This window comes from Zeugodacus cucurbitae, chromosome 5 (assembly GCF_028554725.1).
Source record: "Zeugodacus cucurbitae isolate PBARC_wt_2022May chromosome 5, idZeuCucr1.2, whole genome shotgun sequence".
NCBI classification, from domain to species: domain Eukaryota; kingdom Metazoa; phylum Arthropoda; class Insecta; order Diptera; family Tephritidae; genus Zeugodacus; species Zeugodacus cucurbitae.
This window is the reverse complement of record NC_071670.1, coordinates 66,749,778-66,766,785: the sequence shown is the minus strand read 5'-3', so window position 1 is coordinate 66,766,785 and position 17,008 is coordinate 66,749,778. Positions and strand designations below refer to the sequence as shown.

The 17,008-nt window shown below is 34.2% G+C and overlaps 2 protein-coding genes across 10 annotated transcripts in view; one reads left to right on the top strand and one right to left on the bottom strand.

The window, feature by feature from the left end:
• The window catches only part of LOC105211762 (glutamine-dependent NAD(+) synthetase), a 140,053-nt gene that overhangs the window by 37,774 nt on the left and 85,271 nt on the right, over window positions 1–17,008 (bottom strand). The window lies entirely within an intron of this gene.
• LOC105211763 (cytosolic carboxypeptidase Nna1) overlaps window positions 1–17,008 on the top strand; it is a 125,633-nt gene that overhangs the window by 23,950 nt on the left and 84,675 nt on the right. For all 5 annotated transcript variants that reach the window (XR_008471418.1, XM_054231736.1, XM_054231737.1 and 2 more), the window contains exon 2: window positions 15,759–15,937. Coding sequence is in view for 4 of the 5 variants with exons in the window: in XM_054231736.1 (XP_054087711.1) it covers window positions 15,759–15,937 (179 nt within the window). In the remaining variant the exon portion in view is untranslated. The remainder of the gene's footprint in view (window positions 1–15,758; window positions 15,938–17,008) is intronic.

Here is a 17,008-nt window from a genome sequence, read left to right as displayed (position 1 = left end):
TTAGCCTTTCCTTACTTGTTTTCATTATTTTTGTTTACGAAGAAGCGATTTTCTATTGATCAACCATTCTTTGGGGTTCCAAGTTCAATAATGGGGTATTAGTACGCCTGATACCATTTGGCCACCTCTGAACTGTTTTCGTCGTTAAAAAATTGGAAATATTTACTGTTATTTTGTATTATTATTTTTTGATCATATGAACCACCCTGTATATTAGTGAATATAGACAGGGTAAATATTTCGATCCTTATACCCGCTGTTTCTAAATATTAATTCGAAGACTGCAACGAAATTTCATTATGACATCTCTATGAAATATGAGACCCTTTTAATGACAGTTCCGTCTTTCATTGTTGCCACCTGTTTGAAAATTCAAAGTCAAAAAAATTGATAAGATCAGGAAACTCTTCAAAATTGAACTGAAGGGGTTTAACAAAGTCTTCAATAGTCAATATTTCACTACCATTGGGATTATGCGTTTAGGGATTCAAAAAATTAGAAAAAGGTTAGTCTACACTCTATTTGAATACCCAACGAAATCTATACCGACAGGTCTAAAATGGACAGCGGAGTAGGCACGGGTGTATATTCCGATGTCTTGATATCTCTCTCTGTCTTTCTATCCCTCTACTAAACTCAGCGAGCATCTTTCAAGCGGAGCTCTATTGAACGACCGCGACAGGATACAGAAAACAACCATTATCAAATATAGCTAGTTGACATTGTTAGAGTTGCCATCTGTTTAACAATTTTTAAATTGATACAAATTTAAGTAGAGCAATATTTTTTCATACGAAAAAAAAAATAAATGTTTTTGTTGAAAAATGTTTCGGCAGAGTTGCCAGCTTGTCAAAATTTATAAAACAACTTTAAAAGAAATGTACCTGAAATTAAAAAAACGAATATTTGAACTAAATTTGTAGTACATATTAGGTCAACAACTTTGCTTCCGCCGTATTTTTGTAAATTTAAGGTTTTTTTTCACTTAGGACAGCCTCACCGAAACAGATCTCTACAAAATTTTGTTGAGTTAATGTTGACACAAATGTCCAAGATCGATATAAAACGATTTAATCGACCAGTGCTTGACCCTGGAGACATCTGTTGGAAAACGACGGAAGCAAAGTTTTAGACCCAATATTAATATACATATATAATGTTTGAGTTAGTACGAACTAAAATCAAATTATTCATTTTCTAGGAAGCTAGCATCGAAAATAGAATCAAAGAATTCTGGTAATTCTTAAATACTTAACCATTTTTATTCTGTAAGGTAAGGCTTACGATAGACCTAGTTTCATATCCTTAAAAAATTGTTTACATCAAAGTTAGGTTAGGGTTTCTGCAAAGCACTGATTTAATACTGGAAAACAAGTTACCGTTACATACAAACAATCGTGACATTTACTAATATTCCTAATATTTATGGAATTCTTTTAGCTATTCGCAATTTTATACAACATAATATGTACATACATATGTTGGTAGATCCAAGCAAGCATCATTGAAATGTCAAAATGCAGTAATAACAACTTGTTGAGTAAAGCTTCGTTCAATGCCAAACTACCTAAGACCCAACAGCAGCATTTTGTTGCGCCAGTGCCACAAATTTAGCATGAAAACTTGAATATGAACAATGAAAGGAATGTGCAGAGCTGAGGGAAAGTGCATAAAAATTTAAACAATTTAGAATTACATATTCATTCGCATAACAATTAAAAGCAACAAGAGAAAGAATGAGCTCAACAAAAAAAATAAACACACTGCAAGCATGAAAATTGATTTGAGAGCGCACAATGTCAAATGGGAGAGAGAAAACTGTCACAAAAGAGAGAATTTATGCGGTACTTGTACCGTTATGTGGCCGAAAGCAAAGCGACAAATGAGTGCAATGGAGAGAGAATTTCAGAGAAACTCAGTGAAAATGAGAGAGTGAGAGCGCGGCCGTGCGGTTGCTGCTAAAAGCTTTTTGCGTATATTGGACGCGCATTAAAAGCTCCCAAAGATTTTTCGCATTTAAAATTGCAATAAATGAAAAAATACGAAATTTTTTTTTTTTTTGGTTTCACAACTTGACCATTATCGAGGTTTTTTCTGCTTTGTTTTGATTTGCGATTTTGGTAACAACAACGACAACAACAACTGCTATAATACAATAAAACAAAACAAAAAGCAGCAATAATAATTGCGGTGGCAGCAACAGCGACAGCGACCGTGCGAAATTGGTGCGCATATGTATACAAGGTCAATGCTTTTGTTGCTGCTTTCCCACGCATAGCCATCGACACATGAGCGCACACACATACACATATGTACATACATACATATCTACATATGCATAACATCCGCCACCCACCAACCACCCAGCCGTGTGCGCGGCCGGACGAACAGCCATTGACGCTTAGCACATGCCACATTTTTTTATTGTGATCACCAATTTTACCGTTGTTTTGTTTGCTGGCTGGCATGTTTTTTCTGTTGTTGTGGTTTTATTATTTTTGGTTTTTTGCTTAAACGTTTTCCTTTCCAACGCTGTTTGCGCTTCTTTGCTTGTTTACATATGCAGCACGCTTTCTCTGTGTTTGCGTGTGTGTGTGTGAGAGTGTTGCTGTGTTTGGCCACCGTTTAGGCGGACAATTCTGTGTGTGAATCTCCATTACTTTCACTAAGTGAAAATTATGAACTGCAATTAAGCGAAAATTTATTACCATTTGAGGCTTTGGCAAACGCCTCGGGGGAGGCCATCGCCTTTTTCGTTGACTTTAATGTGAATTTATTTGTTTGCTTTGTGCGAGTGTGTGTGTGTCTCAATCTTTTATGTATGTGCGTGTTTGCTGCATTAATTCTACAGTAATCGTTCAAACGTGAGATTTTCGCCAGTCAGACGACGAACTTATTGTAATTTATGGGCGAGAAAATGCAACTATTATAGCTTTTTATATATGACTCAATATTGTCCTTGGGTGTGATTTAATATAATTCTTAATTCATTCAGAATTTGTCAGATGATTATATTCTCATTGAAAAATTTCTATGAGGCGATGAGTTAACAAAATCGAACAATGGATTTAGAATTATTTTCATTTATTAAAAAATTATTAATTTAAAAATCAATTAAATACGATTTCGATACAATAAAAAGACATTAGGGATACCAAAGGTCCCGTTATCTTCTACAATTATTTTTATACTCTCGCAACAAAAGTTGCTAAGAGAGTATGAGTATTATAGTTTTGCTCACATAACGGTTGTTTGTAAGTCATAAAACTAAACGAGTTAGATATAGGGTTATATATATCAAAATGATCAGGATGACGAGACGAGTCAAAATCCGAATGCCGGTCTGTCGGTCCGTCCGTCTGTCCGTCCGTCCGTGCAACGGATAACTTGAGTAAAAATTGAGATATCTTGATGAAACTTGGAACACATGTTCCTTGAGACCGTGAGAGGGTTGTTTTCGAAAATGGGCAAAATCGGACAACTGCCACGCCCACAAAATGGCGAAAACCGAAAACACATAAAGTGTCATAACTAAGCAATAAATAAAGTTATAAAAGTAAAATTTGGAACGATGGATCGCACTAGGAAGGGGCATATTTGGATGTAATTTTTTTGGGGAAGTGGGCGTGGCCCTGTCGGTTATTTGTATATATCTCGCAAACCAATGAAGCTATATAAACCAAACTTTCTGTAGTCGGTTCTCTTTCGTACCCCACCACACTCCATGAAATTAGTTGAAATCGGATAATAGCCACGCCCACCTCCAATACAAAGTTAGGTTGAAAATTACTAAAAGTGGGTTAACTAACTAACGAAAAACGTCAGAAACACTAAATTTTGCAGAAGAAATAGCAGAAGGGAGCTGTACTCAGCTTTTTTTACAAAATGGAAAATGGGCGTGGCATCGCCCACTTATGGGTCAAAAACCATATCTCAGGAACTACTCAACAGATTTCAATGAAATTCGATATACAACACTTTCTTGACACCCTGATGACACGGGTGGAATATGGGCGAAATCGGTTCACAACTACGTCTACTTCCCATATAACTCAATTTTGAATTCTTTTGATTCGTTCACTTTATAATACATATATACATTAGGAACAAATGAAGATAGCGGAATAAAACATTACACAAATACTGTATTTGTGCTGTGACATCACTTGTGGAAAAATTGTCAAAATCGAATACTGAATATGAAGAATTCAGTGCCCCATGGTAATTTTTCACCGAAAATTTCGGAAATATTTTTCTTCCCTCCCCTACTCCTCATATAAATAATTATAGGATTTTCAAATTGGGTCAAATTGTGTGTTATCTTAATAAAAATATATCAATATATATGCGAGAGTATAAAATGTTCGGTTGCATCCGAACTTAGCCTTTCCTTACTTGTTTATAATTATTTTTGTATGGAACATTTTTCGTGATCTGTTTACCTACAAACCCTATAGAAGGTAAAGTTTTTTTTTTGCCAAATATTTATAGGACCTTCTACCACAAATCAATATGGTTCCCTTAAAACATATGGAATCTGACTTCAAATGGAGCGATGAAAAAACGGTTTCCTACACATAATATATTTGATTGAAAACTAATGAACCATAAAATATCTCACCATTTCCCGGTAAAACAACTAAAAAGTAAGGTCGACTCATTTAAACTATAAACAAAATAATTTATGAGCTTAATAAATCGTAAAAGTAGTGCGGTGCGTGTTTAAATGAAATTCGACTCTACGGTAATCTTAGAAAAAATAGCACTGCGTAATAAGCAAATAAAAATAGACTACCTTTCTTAAATGTAAGCGATTCTCCTGCCAGAATTTTTGGTGAAACATATTATGGACTAATAAAACCAAGATTAAAATAAATATAAAAATTACTATTACGAATATACTATCATAGTATAATATGGATCACGACGACTCTCATGTATCGATAATGGTTTTAGAATCTTTCACAAATTTCTAATTTCGGCTAATATTACCGAGATGCTTCGACCTCTTTCTGGCAAAAGTATGCCTACAAGATTCCACCTCACCTTCATCCATACAGCTTTAACAGCATCCGCTTGAAAGATTATGGAACCAGTTCAAATAATTGTCATTTTAGCTTAGACTTTATGAATTTTGAATAGATTAGATAGTAGATAAAACCGAACCCAAAAAATAACCTTTCGAACCGCGTTCTTATAGCACTAGCCGAAGTATCATCATTTGGTCTGGCTCAATGCTAAAGGCTTAATGCTAATATCTTCGAGGCTAGTCAGAATATTCCTTGTTATGATTATATCTTCAAACATCAATTTAAGAAAACTTTTCTCATTCAAAAAATATCTAAAAAAGTATCTTATATTTTTTGAGCAGACAATGTCAAACTTCAACTGTGAATATGATATCAAAAACTTTCCAAGAACCTCCCTGCTGCAAGCAATTATATCGCATGTAGAAAACGCTTACGAACGGAACAATTTCCGAAAGCTGTTAATTAAAAGCAACATATTAACCAGAAGGGCAGCAACTAAAAGACGAAACGACAAATGCAAACGTAAGCGATTGAGATAAGATAAGTGCTGCCAACAAGTAAAGTCAAGCCAGCAGAAGAACAAGTAGAAGGGCCAAGCAGTAGAACGCTAAGCAACCGCAAAAAAAATACAGTTAATGGTAAATAAATAGCAGCACCATATAGCTTACTTACGCGGTCAACGATGAACGGAATTTTTTTTATACTAAAGCAGCACAGTTCGAGAGAGCAAAAGTTTAAACGGCATAGCTGAAAAGCTCAGTGGATAAATGGCAAAGAGAGCGCCGGAGAGTAAAGCGACAAATTGCACCCACACAAAAGCTGCTACGCAACCCGAATATGAAAAAGCGCAAGCACTTTGGCTGAAGCGACACGACAAAAGCTCCGAAGACTGCTATATATGAATGTTGTTGTATTGTGGCTCAATGCAAATGTTGTTGTTGCTTTCAAATGTTGTTGCTGCTGCTGCCTCTACTACCGTTGTTGTTGTTGTTGCCCTGTGGCGCCTGTCGTCGTCAAAGTGGCTGCTGTCGCGTGCATGCAACACAACAACAATAGCAACAATAGCGCATGCCGAACGCCAAAAGCTCGCACACAATTGTTGCCATTTAATAGCTTAACCGTTTGCGACTCTGTGTGTGGGCAAAGCGCAAAATTAAGAGCAACCGAAGGACAGACGTTCGGGCGGAAGACGCCAAGCAGTCAGCACAGCGAATTGGCAAAAAATATTTTCCCGCTGATTTCAGTTATCAACAAAGCGAGCAACAGTGAGGCACAACCGAAGCAAGCAACGGGCAGCCCAAGTACAACAAAGCGAACGCAAATAATCAACTCGAGCGAACGTGAAAAGTCGAACTAAACGGAAAAAGCGTCGAAATTGTGTTGGCGTGTAACGGTTTATGATTTCGCGTATGAAAAGGCGGTTAAAAGATTTCACTGTGCAATCTGTGGTTAAATATTTTATGAATTTTAAGTGAAACGGAGAAAGTGAAATTTTTGGTGATTTGCTTTGGTAATATAACGGAAGAATTGCTTAAAATACTATAATTTTCTTTGTTGATAGTATACAAAAGCAGCATTAGCTTAAATTAATAATATTACACATTCAAATTTTGAAAAATAAATTTTCGAAATTTTCGGTGAATTCGGAAAAAAAATATTTGTGATTTTGAATTATTTTGTTTTTTGTTTTTGTGAAAATATAATTTGCACTCAAGAAAAATTTTACAGACTTGAAAAAAATATTCTAAACAATTTTTAGCGAAAATAAATTTCTAATTTTTTTTTATTTACTAACAAAATTCATTATTTTTTTTTTTTGAGAAAGTGAAAATTTGGTGATTTGCTTTGGTAGTATAATGGCATAAGTGTTTGAAACGTGTCAGTTTTCTTTATTGAAAGAATTGAAAATTCTGCAATAATTTAAATTAATTTTATTACACATTCAAATTTTGGAAAATACATTTTCGAATTCGAAAAAAAATTTATTGGTGATTTGCATTTTTTTTGTGTGTGAAAAATATAATTTCCAGTCAACAAAATTTTGAAAAGACTTTAATAAAAATTTTCTAAACAAATTTTTACTGAAAATAAAATTGAAAATTGTTTTGTTATTTTTCTAAAATATTATAATTCATAGATTGAATATTATGAAATTTAATAATTAAGCTTCAACTTGGTTTTTCTAAAATTAGTGAATATTACAAATTTCTGAAACTGAGATTTACAAATTGTATTAGTGATAAAATATCAAAAAATAAAAAAATAAATAACAGTAAAGAACATTTTTTGAAATGTTTTTCCATATAAAGTATTTAATAATTTAGTTGACTGAATAAATCATTTTTTTAAATAAGAAATTTTGCATCAGTTTTTGGTACGAAATCACACGATTTAATATATTCACAGTAAAATACTAGTACCCTAGTTACACCTCGGTCTTAAAAAATATGCCTCAATAGAGTGACACTAGTTACCAAATAAAAAAATACTTCGCAAAAATATAGAAAAGAGAAGTATTTTAAAATAAAAAATATTTATAACGAAAGCTTCTGCGAGGCATATTTTTTGTGAATATTGAGAAATCATTAAATTTTTTTTATATTATATATTATTTTTTATACCAGTTATTTATAAGTTTATTATTAATTAATATTTTAAAGTATATTTTCCCTTACAATTAGTTAAAATATATTTTTGAAATTTTTTTATTCAACTAAAAGTTCAATAAAACCTTCAAACCACGAAGTTAGAGCCAAGAAAAAAGCCAACAAGCAGTTTAAAAAATAACAAAATTGTCATACGAAAATTATTAAAAATTAAAATAAAGTTTGTGAAGGTGAAAAGTGCTAAAGAAAGTTCAACTGCAATACAAATTTGAAAAAAAAATCACTGAAAAGTCGCTCCACAAAAGCACGTCTTCGTCAGCGGCAGCGACTAACCGTCAGCAGATAAACGTTGTTGCGTTCGTCGTACACCAGCTGTCAAAAACAACAAATAATTGCAGCAACAACAACAACGCTAAGATATAACGCAGCACGGCGTGGTTTATAATTTAATAAACTTCGCCAACTCAAATTCGTGAAAATTTCGGGTATGTTTTTTGGCCTTAAACATATATACATACACACACTTCTATGGGTTTCTTCAGTTGGCAGTGAAGAAAATGAATTTTTAAAGCGAAACATTATAAATGTTTCCGCTGAAGCAGCTGGTGTTACTAGCAACATGGCTCCTATGTTGGAGTTAAGGGTATATTTATGTAGTCGTGAATATTGTGTATGGGTCCTCACAGATTTTGTCCATGAAACTCACGCTGTGACGGAAATTGAACGCGTTGTTTTGGAAGTGTTAGATGATGCTAGTATTTGTCATAAGATTGTTTTTTTATTGTTGTAAGGGTATTAAAAAATTCACAAATAGTTTCAAGCGATTTTTTTCTATTTGAGATAGTTCGGTAGATATTGAAAGAGGTATCTCAAAATGTCGTATTAAGAATCAATCTGAACTTCTATACTTTAGCATTTTTTTCATATTTCAGATACCATAATTGAATGACAAATAATAATCAAGTAAATTTACAAATCTGTATTTTTATGTTATTTCCTCCAAATTTTTACTTGTGTACATATATACGTATATATGTATATATATGTGTTGTCTTTACGCATTCTTTATTGCTGTTCATGCTTTTTGTATCCATTTTTTATACGTGCTTTGCATCCGCCAAACAGCAAGAAGCAAAACTTCATCCAACACCGAAGAACAACAAAACCGAGACCTTCATTTGCACCAGCTGCGGCCAACTCACTTGCTTGTTTTGTCAACTTAGTTGGTCAGTGTGGACAAGAACTTGTCGGGCTTTTTTGCGTTTCCCGTTAACATTAGTTTCATTTACCTTTGATGTTGTTCTCTGTGAGATAAGTTCGAAAAAAAGTAATTTAAAGGGTACATCGTGAGCAATAAATCTTAAAAGAAAGCGAAGAAGCTTAGCGATATGTACAAATAAATTTTTTAGAGAATAAAAATATTTTTACATCCCATTTTATTTATCGTATTCTACGATTAAAATGCTTTTTAGTGTGAAATTCTAAGAAACAGGTGGCAACTCTTGCTTATTGCTTAAATCTGTTTAGAAACATGATATTAAATTAATGTAAACGAGTTAATTGAATAAAAAATGTAAACAGGTGGCAACTCTTATTGAAAAAGGCTTCATTTGTAGACTTCTTAAGCATTTCTAGCTTTACAACTATAAAAAAATGGTTCCTTTACTGGATTTGATTGAATTACAGCTGAATATGTTGAACAGGTGGCAGCTCTTCCAAAAATAATTAAAATTGTAAGCATTGTTAACAAGCTGCTTAAATCTACTCCGTAATCTAATATTAAATTAATTTTAACGAGTGAATTTAATAAAAAAATTTAAACAGCTGGCAACTCTGATTGACAAAGATTTCTACTATAGCTGTCTTAAACTCTTTTTGTTCTAAAATTATGTAAAAGTAAGTCTATTTAATGTGTTTGACTGAATTAAATATTTGAAAAAGGCGGCAGCTCTTCTGAAAATATTTCAAATTGAAAGCATTCTTTAACCTCTTCAGTTTGATACCCATATGTATTATAGTGTTTTTTTTTACCTTTTAATGCATTTGCAACTCAATATTTCTCTCTAACAACATGGTAAAATAGCGCCTGTGGACTTAAGTGAATTCAGAAAATTTGTTTTTTGATTAATTTATTCGCGACTCGAAGCGGTGCTTCCTCTTAATAATTACTGACAGTCGCAGGCTTTGAATTTCCATATAATTGAGCACAAATATATACAAAGTTTTTTACAAGAAATTAAAATATTAAACTTAACTTAAATCGACTTAAGCTATTTTAATGGCAAAGCATTGAAAGTGAAATCTGTATATCGGAATGAGTGTTATCAATATAGTGCTCCCCATCTCTAATTTATCTACACAAATATTTAAGTTCTTCTTCTTAACCAACACACTTTAAAAATCCCTTTAGCCCCTCCTTGCAAAAACACCAACAATATTAATTGTCTACAACAACGTCATTAGTAAACAGTGGCGTCAACATAACTGCAACGTTGACCACTGCCAAAAACAAGGCAAAAACAAGAACAAAGCAGCAGCTTTTGCTGCAACATCAACAGCACTCTCTGTTGGCTAATAAAATCGTTGTGGTTATGCTGTTTATTAAGTGCTGTAATAATACTCACACACATACTCATACATTAACAAATATACATTTACTATATATTTGCCTTATTTTGTATATATTTTACATATTCCTAGGCAGTCGCTTGGAGCCACAGCTGTGCACTGATTGTGCTCAGTTTGCTTTTGTTTGTGTTGTTGTGTGTGCGCAAGTTGTTTTTGGCAGTTTCGTAAACGGTTTTGTGGTCAAAGTAACCTTGGTAAAGGGTTTTGCAAAACGTTTATATTAATTGTTAGGGGTAATAGCAACTTTTCGCTTAGAAACTGCACAGCGCCACATCATTAAAAGTTCGAGGGAGTCGTATAAATTGAATTTCCTCTAATATGCTCGAGTGCGCTTAGTGTAGAAAGTCAAATATTTCGCACAACAACAAAAATGTGCTAAGGTCAGAAATTAAATTTTTAGAGAGGTTCGGGAGGGGCGGTCACAGTTGCAGTTCACTCTCCTTCATTACCTCATAGCGGAGCCTTTTCACTATCATGAGGCTAGTGCTTATTAATTAAGTTAAGTATGGGATTAGCGGTAAAATCAAAGAAGATATGATAATATATAGGTTATTGGAATAAATTAGTCTGTAAAAATTTGAAGGACTCAATAAACATAATTAGTCTTTCATTGGAACCGATTACACAAAAACTTTGTTGGTTGAAAGTTTTGATCTAAGGCTTGGTACATAGTGATCTAAAAAGAAATGTAACGACTAAAAGAAAGAATATAATAAAGTGAAGAGAAAGCAATAAAACACGAAACTTCTTGTTACGAATTGGTTTGATCTAAGAAGAATATATTTATTGACAATTTTAATAAAGCTTAGATTATTAAAATCTCAACTGACTTGGCTAGTTTACTTTGGTAATTTGATCTTCGTTTTTCATTTTTATACTCTCGCAACAAATATTGCTAAAGAGAGTATTATAGTTTTGTTCACATAACGGTTGTTTGTAACACCCAAAACTAAACGAGTTAGATATAGGGTTATATATACCAAAGTGATCAGGGTGAAGAGTGGAGTTCAAATCCGAATGTCTGTCTGTCCGTCCGTCCGTCCGTCCGTCCGTCCGTCCGTCTGTGCAAGCTGTAACTTGAGTAAAAATTAAGATATCTTGATGAAACTTGGCACACTTATTTCTTGGCACCATAGGAAGGTTGCTTTCGAAAATGAGCAAAATCGGACCACTGCCACGCCCACAAAATGGCGAAAACCGAAAACACATAAAGTGCCATAACTAAGCCATAAATAAAGCTATGGAAATAAAATTTGGTATGAAGGATCGCACTATGAAGGGGCATATTTGGATGTAATTTTTTTTGGGAAGTGGGCGTGGCCCCGCCCCCAAATCGGTTTTTTGTATATATCTCGCAAACCAATAGAGCTATATAAACCAAACTTTCTGCAGTCGTTTTTTTTAGCCACTTCCTAATGCAGTCCAAAATTGAAAGGAATCGGATCATAACCACGCCCACCTCTCATACAAAAGTTAGGTTGAAAATTACTAAAAGTGGGTTAACTCACTAGCGAAAAACGTCAGAAACACTAAATTTCACATAAGAAATGGCAGATGGAAGCTGCACTCAGATTTTTTTACAAAATGGAAAATGGGCGTGGCGTCGCCCACTTATGGGTCAACAACCATATCTCAGGAACTACTCGACCGATTTCAATGAAACTTGGTTTGTAATAGTTTCCTTGGATCCCAATGATATGTTGTGAAAATAGGCCAAATCGCTTCACAACCACGCCTACTTCCCATATACCAGAACTTTGAAGACAATCTGAATCGTTTACTTTACAATATATAAAATAAGTAAAGGGTGATTTTTTAAGAGCTTGATAACTTTTTTTAAAAAAAAAACGCATAAAATTTTTACTTTTTGAAGATAATTTCATTTAAATGTTGACCGCGGCTGCGTCTTAGGTGGTCCATTCGGAAAGTCCAATTTTGGGCAACTTTTTCGAGCATTTCGGCCGGAATAGCCCGAATTTCTTCGGAAATGTTGTCTTCCAAAGCTGGAATAGTTGCTGGCTTATTTCTGTAGACTTTAGACTTGACGTAGCCCCACAAAAAATAGTCTAAAGGCGTTAAATCGCATGATCTTGGTGGCCAACTTACGGGTCCATTTCTTGAGATGAATTGTTCTCCGAAGTTTTCCCTCAAAATGGCCATAGAATCGCGAGCTGTGTGGCATGTAGCGCCATCTTGTTGAAACCACATGTCAACCAAGTTCAGTTCTTCCATTTTTGGCAACAAAAAGTTTGTTAGCATCGAACGATAGCGATCGCCATTCACCGTAACGTTGCGTCCAACAGCATCTTTGAAAAAATACGGTCCAATGATTCCACCAGCGTACAAACCACACCAAACAGTGCATTTTTCGGGATGCATGGGCAGTTCTTGAACGGCTTCTGGTTGCTCTTCACCCCAAATGCGGCAATTTTGCTTATTTACGTAGCCATTCAACCAGAAATGAGCCTCATCGCTGAACAAAATTTGTCGATAAACACATTTCGAACCGAACACTGATTTTGGTAATAAAATTCAATGATTTGCAAGCGTTGCTCGTTAGTAAGTCTATTCATGATGAAATGTCAAAGCATACTGAGCATCTTTCTCTTTGACACCATGTCTGAAATCCCACGTGATCTGTCAAATACTAATGCATGAAAATCCTAACCTCAAAAAAATCACCCGTTACTAGTGAAGATATCGATGCAGAACTTTGCACAAATACTACGTTTATAGTGTGGCAGCCCCATTCTAAAAATCGCCGAAATCGGACCATAAGTTGTCAAGGCCCCATATATCGAACATGAGGACCTCGGTGCTTCTAACCTAACATTAGGGTTTCCAACTTTCAATGGACTTTATACAATATATATGACGAATATGTGGGTCAAATTGTGTATTATATAATATAAATAAAGTTAAATAAATAAATTGCGAGAGTATAAAATGTTCAGTTACACCCGAACTTAGCCCTTCCTTACTTGTTTTTTTATATATTTACAAAATTAAATATTTTTTTTTAATTTTCTATTGTCTAAAAAAAAATCTTTGCCCAAAATCAATATTCAAGTTTTTTTCTTCGACCGATTTCTTGTATTAAAATCGTGTTTTTATTTTCACCTGAAATATTTCTGCCAGGGGTTATGCCACAATTCACCTTTTTCTCGAGATCGGAAATGACGTCACAATGACAGAGTACTGTTCTTCAAAACAGTCAGTAAACCCACATTAAATATGTATTGTTTACGGACAAAATTGGCGAAAATTTCGAGCCAAGTTCTTATAAATGTAAATAAATGACTTGTCAAGATCGGCTGAGTAGTTCTCGAGAAATTTTGACAATGGGCTTTGGAACCACAGTTTTAATAACAACCTATCCTGGAGCGCGCTACTTCTTCAGACTCCAAAACTATTGGTCGCATCGACATGAAATTTTAATAAATTGATTGTAGAATTTAATATGACAAAAAATCCATTTTTTTAAACCATGCAACCAATGTAACCGCTTAGTCATATAACTATTACTTCTCCCAAAAGCTTGGATTATTTAAATCTCAACTGACTTGGCAAGTTTACTTTGGTAATTTATTTGCTGTTTTTTATTTTCTAGATTTATATTCTAGAAATCATAACCTCTCCTTCATGCGGTAACGCATTTGAGACAATTACTTCACTTAGAACATAAAAAAAATAAAAATATTTTTCAAACGATTACAAGTGTGAAGAAACATCTGAAAGTGCTCAAACTATGTGACCAAAAATGTCTGGTGCCAATTCACACAAAACACGCAAACTTATCTAAATAAGCACACGTTTGCACTGCAGCAATTCATCATAAACCGTAACAATTTCATGCTTGTAATTCCGCACTCAGACTGCTGTCATTCTATTTGTTTGTTTTTCATCGTTTTCGCTGCATTTTCAGTTTATTGCTTTGATTGCACATATTTTTCGAGGCACTTTGAGACAATTCACAGCACTTGTTTGGGGCCTTTGTATGTTAGGCATTTATGTAAACTCACTTATATATATGTATGCACGTGTATACGTATGTATGTATGTATGTATGTGTTAATAAATATCTCTGTGAGCGTGTGCGCTTGAAAGCGATTGTTTGCATTTGCGACACACATGAAAGTGCCAGCACATACACACCTCTCATGAACTCAAGCGCAACGCTTCGCTGGTTTTTCCGTTACACTCTTGGCAAACAACAGCATCCTGCTCGTCCTTTCGCACTCCTCCACTCTTAACAACTCACCTACAATGCGTTTGTGTTTGCGCTTGTCGTGTCTTTGTCGCCTTCCAATTTGAACCGCAATTACTTGTGCTCTATTAAATTTTTGAGCTGCGTCGTCTTCATTTTACTCCCAACAACCTCGATTATGGCGACGCTCAACTTGCCACGAAAATGTTGCGTTTACTTCGTACACTTTTTACAAGTACTTCACTTTTTTTCTTCGTACTAGTCTTCTCTGACGGGGTGACATTAGAATTTGTTATTTAATTTCTTGATTTTTCTCTTTTTCTAAACATTTTTCAGTCTCCACTTGAAATCTTTCCATTGCCAGTGAGTCGTTTTTCTCGTGTTTTCTCTTCTTACTCTACTCTTCGTCCTCAATTTTTTTCAAGGACATTTAATGTTGCAAAATTAATGACTTTATCTGCTTTAGTTGTTTCGGCCGCAAAATGAGGTTATGTTTTGATTTGTTTTGGGGTTTTGTTGGCAATTAGTAGACGCTTTTAGCTTTTGTTTTCTGCTGGCTCAACACTTTAAGGGGTTCTATTGCTTTTTGTTATTACTCTGCGTACTTTATTAGCTTATGTGGTGCCGCAAAAAAGGGTAATTTTATGAATGAAGGAAAGATCCGTATCTAGCCTAAGGTTAATTACATACTGAATTACAAATACCGCAAAAAATAATGACGAAACTTTTGTAGCTGTCTTAATTTAAATGACCAATATATTCAATATTAAATTTACGAAATTCTATCATAGAAATATAAATTGAAGAGTTCCTGACTTTTGGGAATATTTTCTATACTTCTTGTCTTACTTTTCTGATGTTTTAGTTAGATTTATTACTTTAGATAGGTGACGACCCCAAAATTTAAGCGCTAAAATTATATTCTTCAAAGTAATCCGTTTTCGTACATCTTGATTTAGTTTGTTGTTTTTATATAGGTGGCAACTCTATTGCAAAATATGCATGAAATGAAGAATACTTTTGGGCTTTCTTAATTTCCATACGTTTCTCATAAATTTTTAAAGTTTTGTGAAGTTTAAGTATTTTTTAGAGGTGGCAACTCTTAAATTTAAGTCTCTCGAAGTCTTCTTTTGTAAGGTTTCATGTTTGTCGTACATCTTCGATTATTTTTCGAAGCTTCACTTGAAGCAATTTTTTTGAAGATATTGCGTAAGGTCCACCTATATTGAACACTACTTAATAAACTTTTCTTTATATATATTTTCCAAATATTTGTATTTTTTACAGGTTTTCTGGGAAATTTTCTTTCCAAAGGCCTGAAAACCAATCAATTGGAGGTGAATACCGATGAAAAGACGCTACGACCGATTGCACGTCTAAAAGAACCGCGTGATCTCTTCGCCCTGCCGAAAGACAAGGATCATGACTGCTCACAGCAGGCCCCCAGATGGCCGATTGAGTGTCAGGTGAGTGATCTGCACATTTCTAAACTAAATTATACTGAAAGTATGTAATATGGATATATTCGTATAACAATATACTATCTATGTAAATACATATCAACTGTGAACTAGCTCTTTAGGTGTCAGCAAAGTTAACAAATTGATTTTGCTTGCTCTCTACATACTCGAGTTGAACTAATTTTTTGCTGCTGCTGCTGCCATGCCATATCTATGCGACCTTAACTGTAGGAAATGAAAGTTACGAAAGCGGAAGCTGTTGCCGTTAACTGTAAGCCCAGTAGTTTTTCAATTTCACTCGTCCAACCACAAGTTGTACACATCACACTCGTAAATCGATGTACAAACGATGGGTGGTTGGATGGGTTGAATGGTGAAAATTGAATTTGTGTCAAAAATCATATAGAGCAGAAATCAATATGCGTAACGCATCTCTATTTTACTACAAACGGGCAGACAGACGATTGAAGTGAGATATGCGTAGCGTTAGTGCTTGAGTATGTTTATGCGCTGTGCAGACCCTGTAGGAAAAATATGATGAGTGAGAGATTTTTTGTTGTGGTCCATTTTGGTTTTGGTATATTAAAGCTTGATATAGATCAGTTTATATCGTATTTGATTCTTAAAATATATAGAAAAATATTGTTTTCCTTATATTGTATACCAAAGGTACTCTGAACCGATTATTTGTACTCGGTATCGATTCAAAGAAGTCAGCATCGGTTTAATAACTTCAGCACTCGTTAAAGAGAATACTCAGAGCTCATACAGTATATAATAATATACAGAAGTATGTTGAATACAATGAAAGGCGTTTAACAACAAATCTATAAGGGTACTCGGTATCAAGTCAAAGTAATCGGTACTTTCATAAAGTACTCAGATTAAAATGTTCAATGATGAATAGTAAGTGATGAATAAATTCACATTTTATTTGATTTTTAACATCATATCTATTTGCTGTGTAATAGCAACGAAGTAGACCACGTATCATCTCAACATTTTCTACTGGAATGCACTGCCTTTGAGAGATAGAAACTATAATTTTGTGGATCTTTCTGTTTTAAACAACTTCGC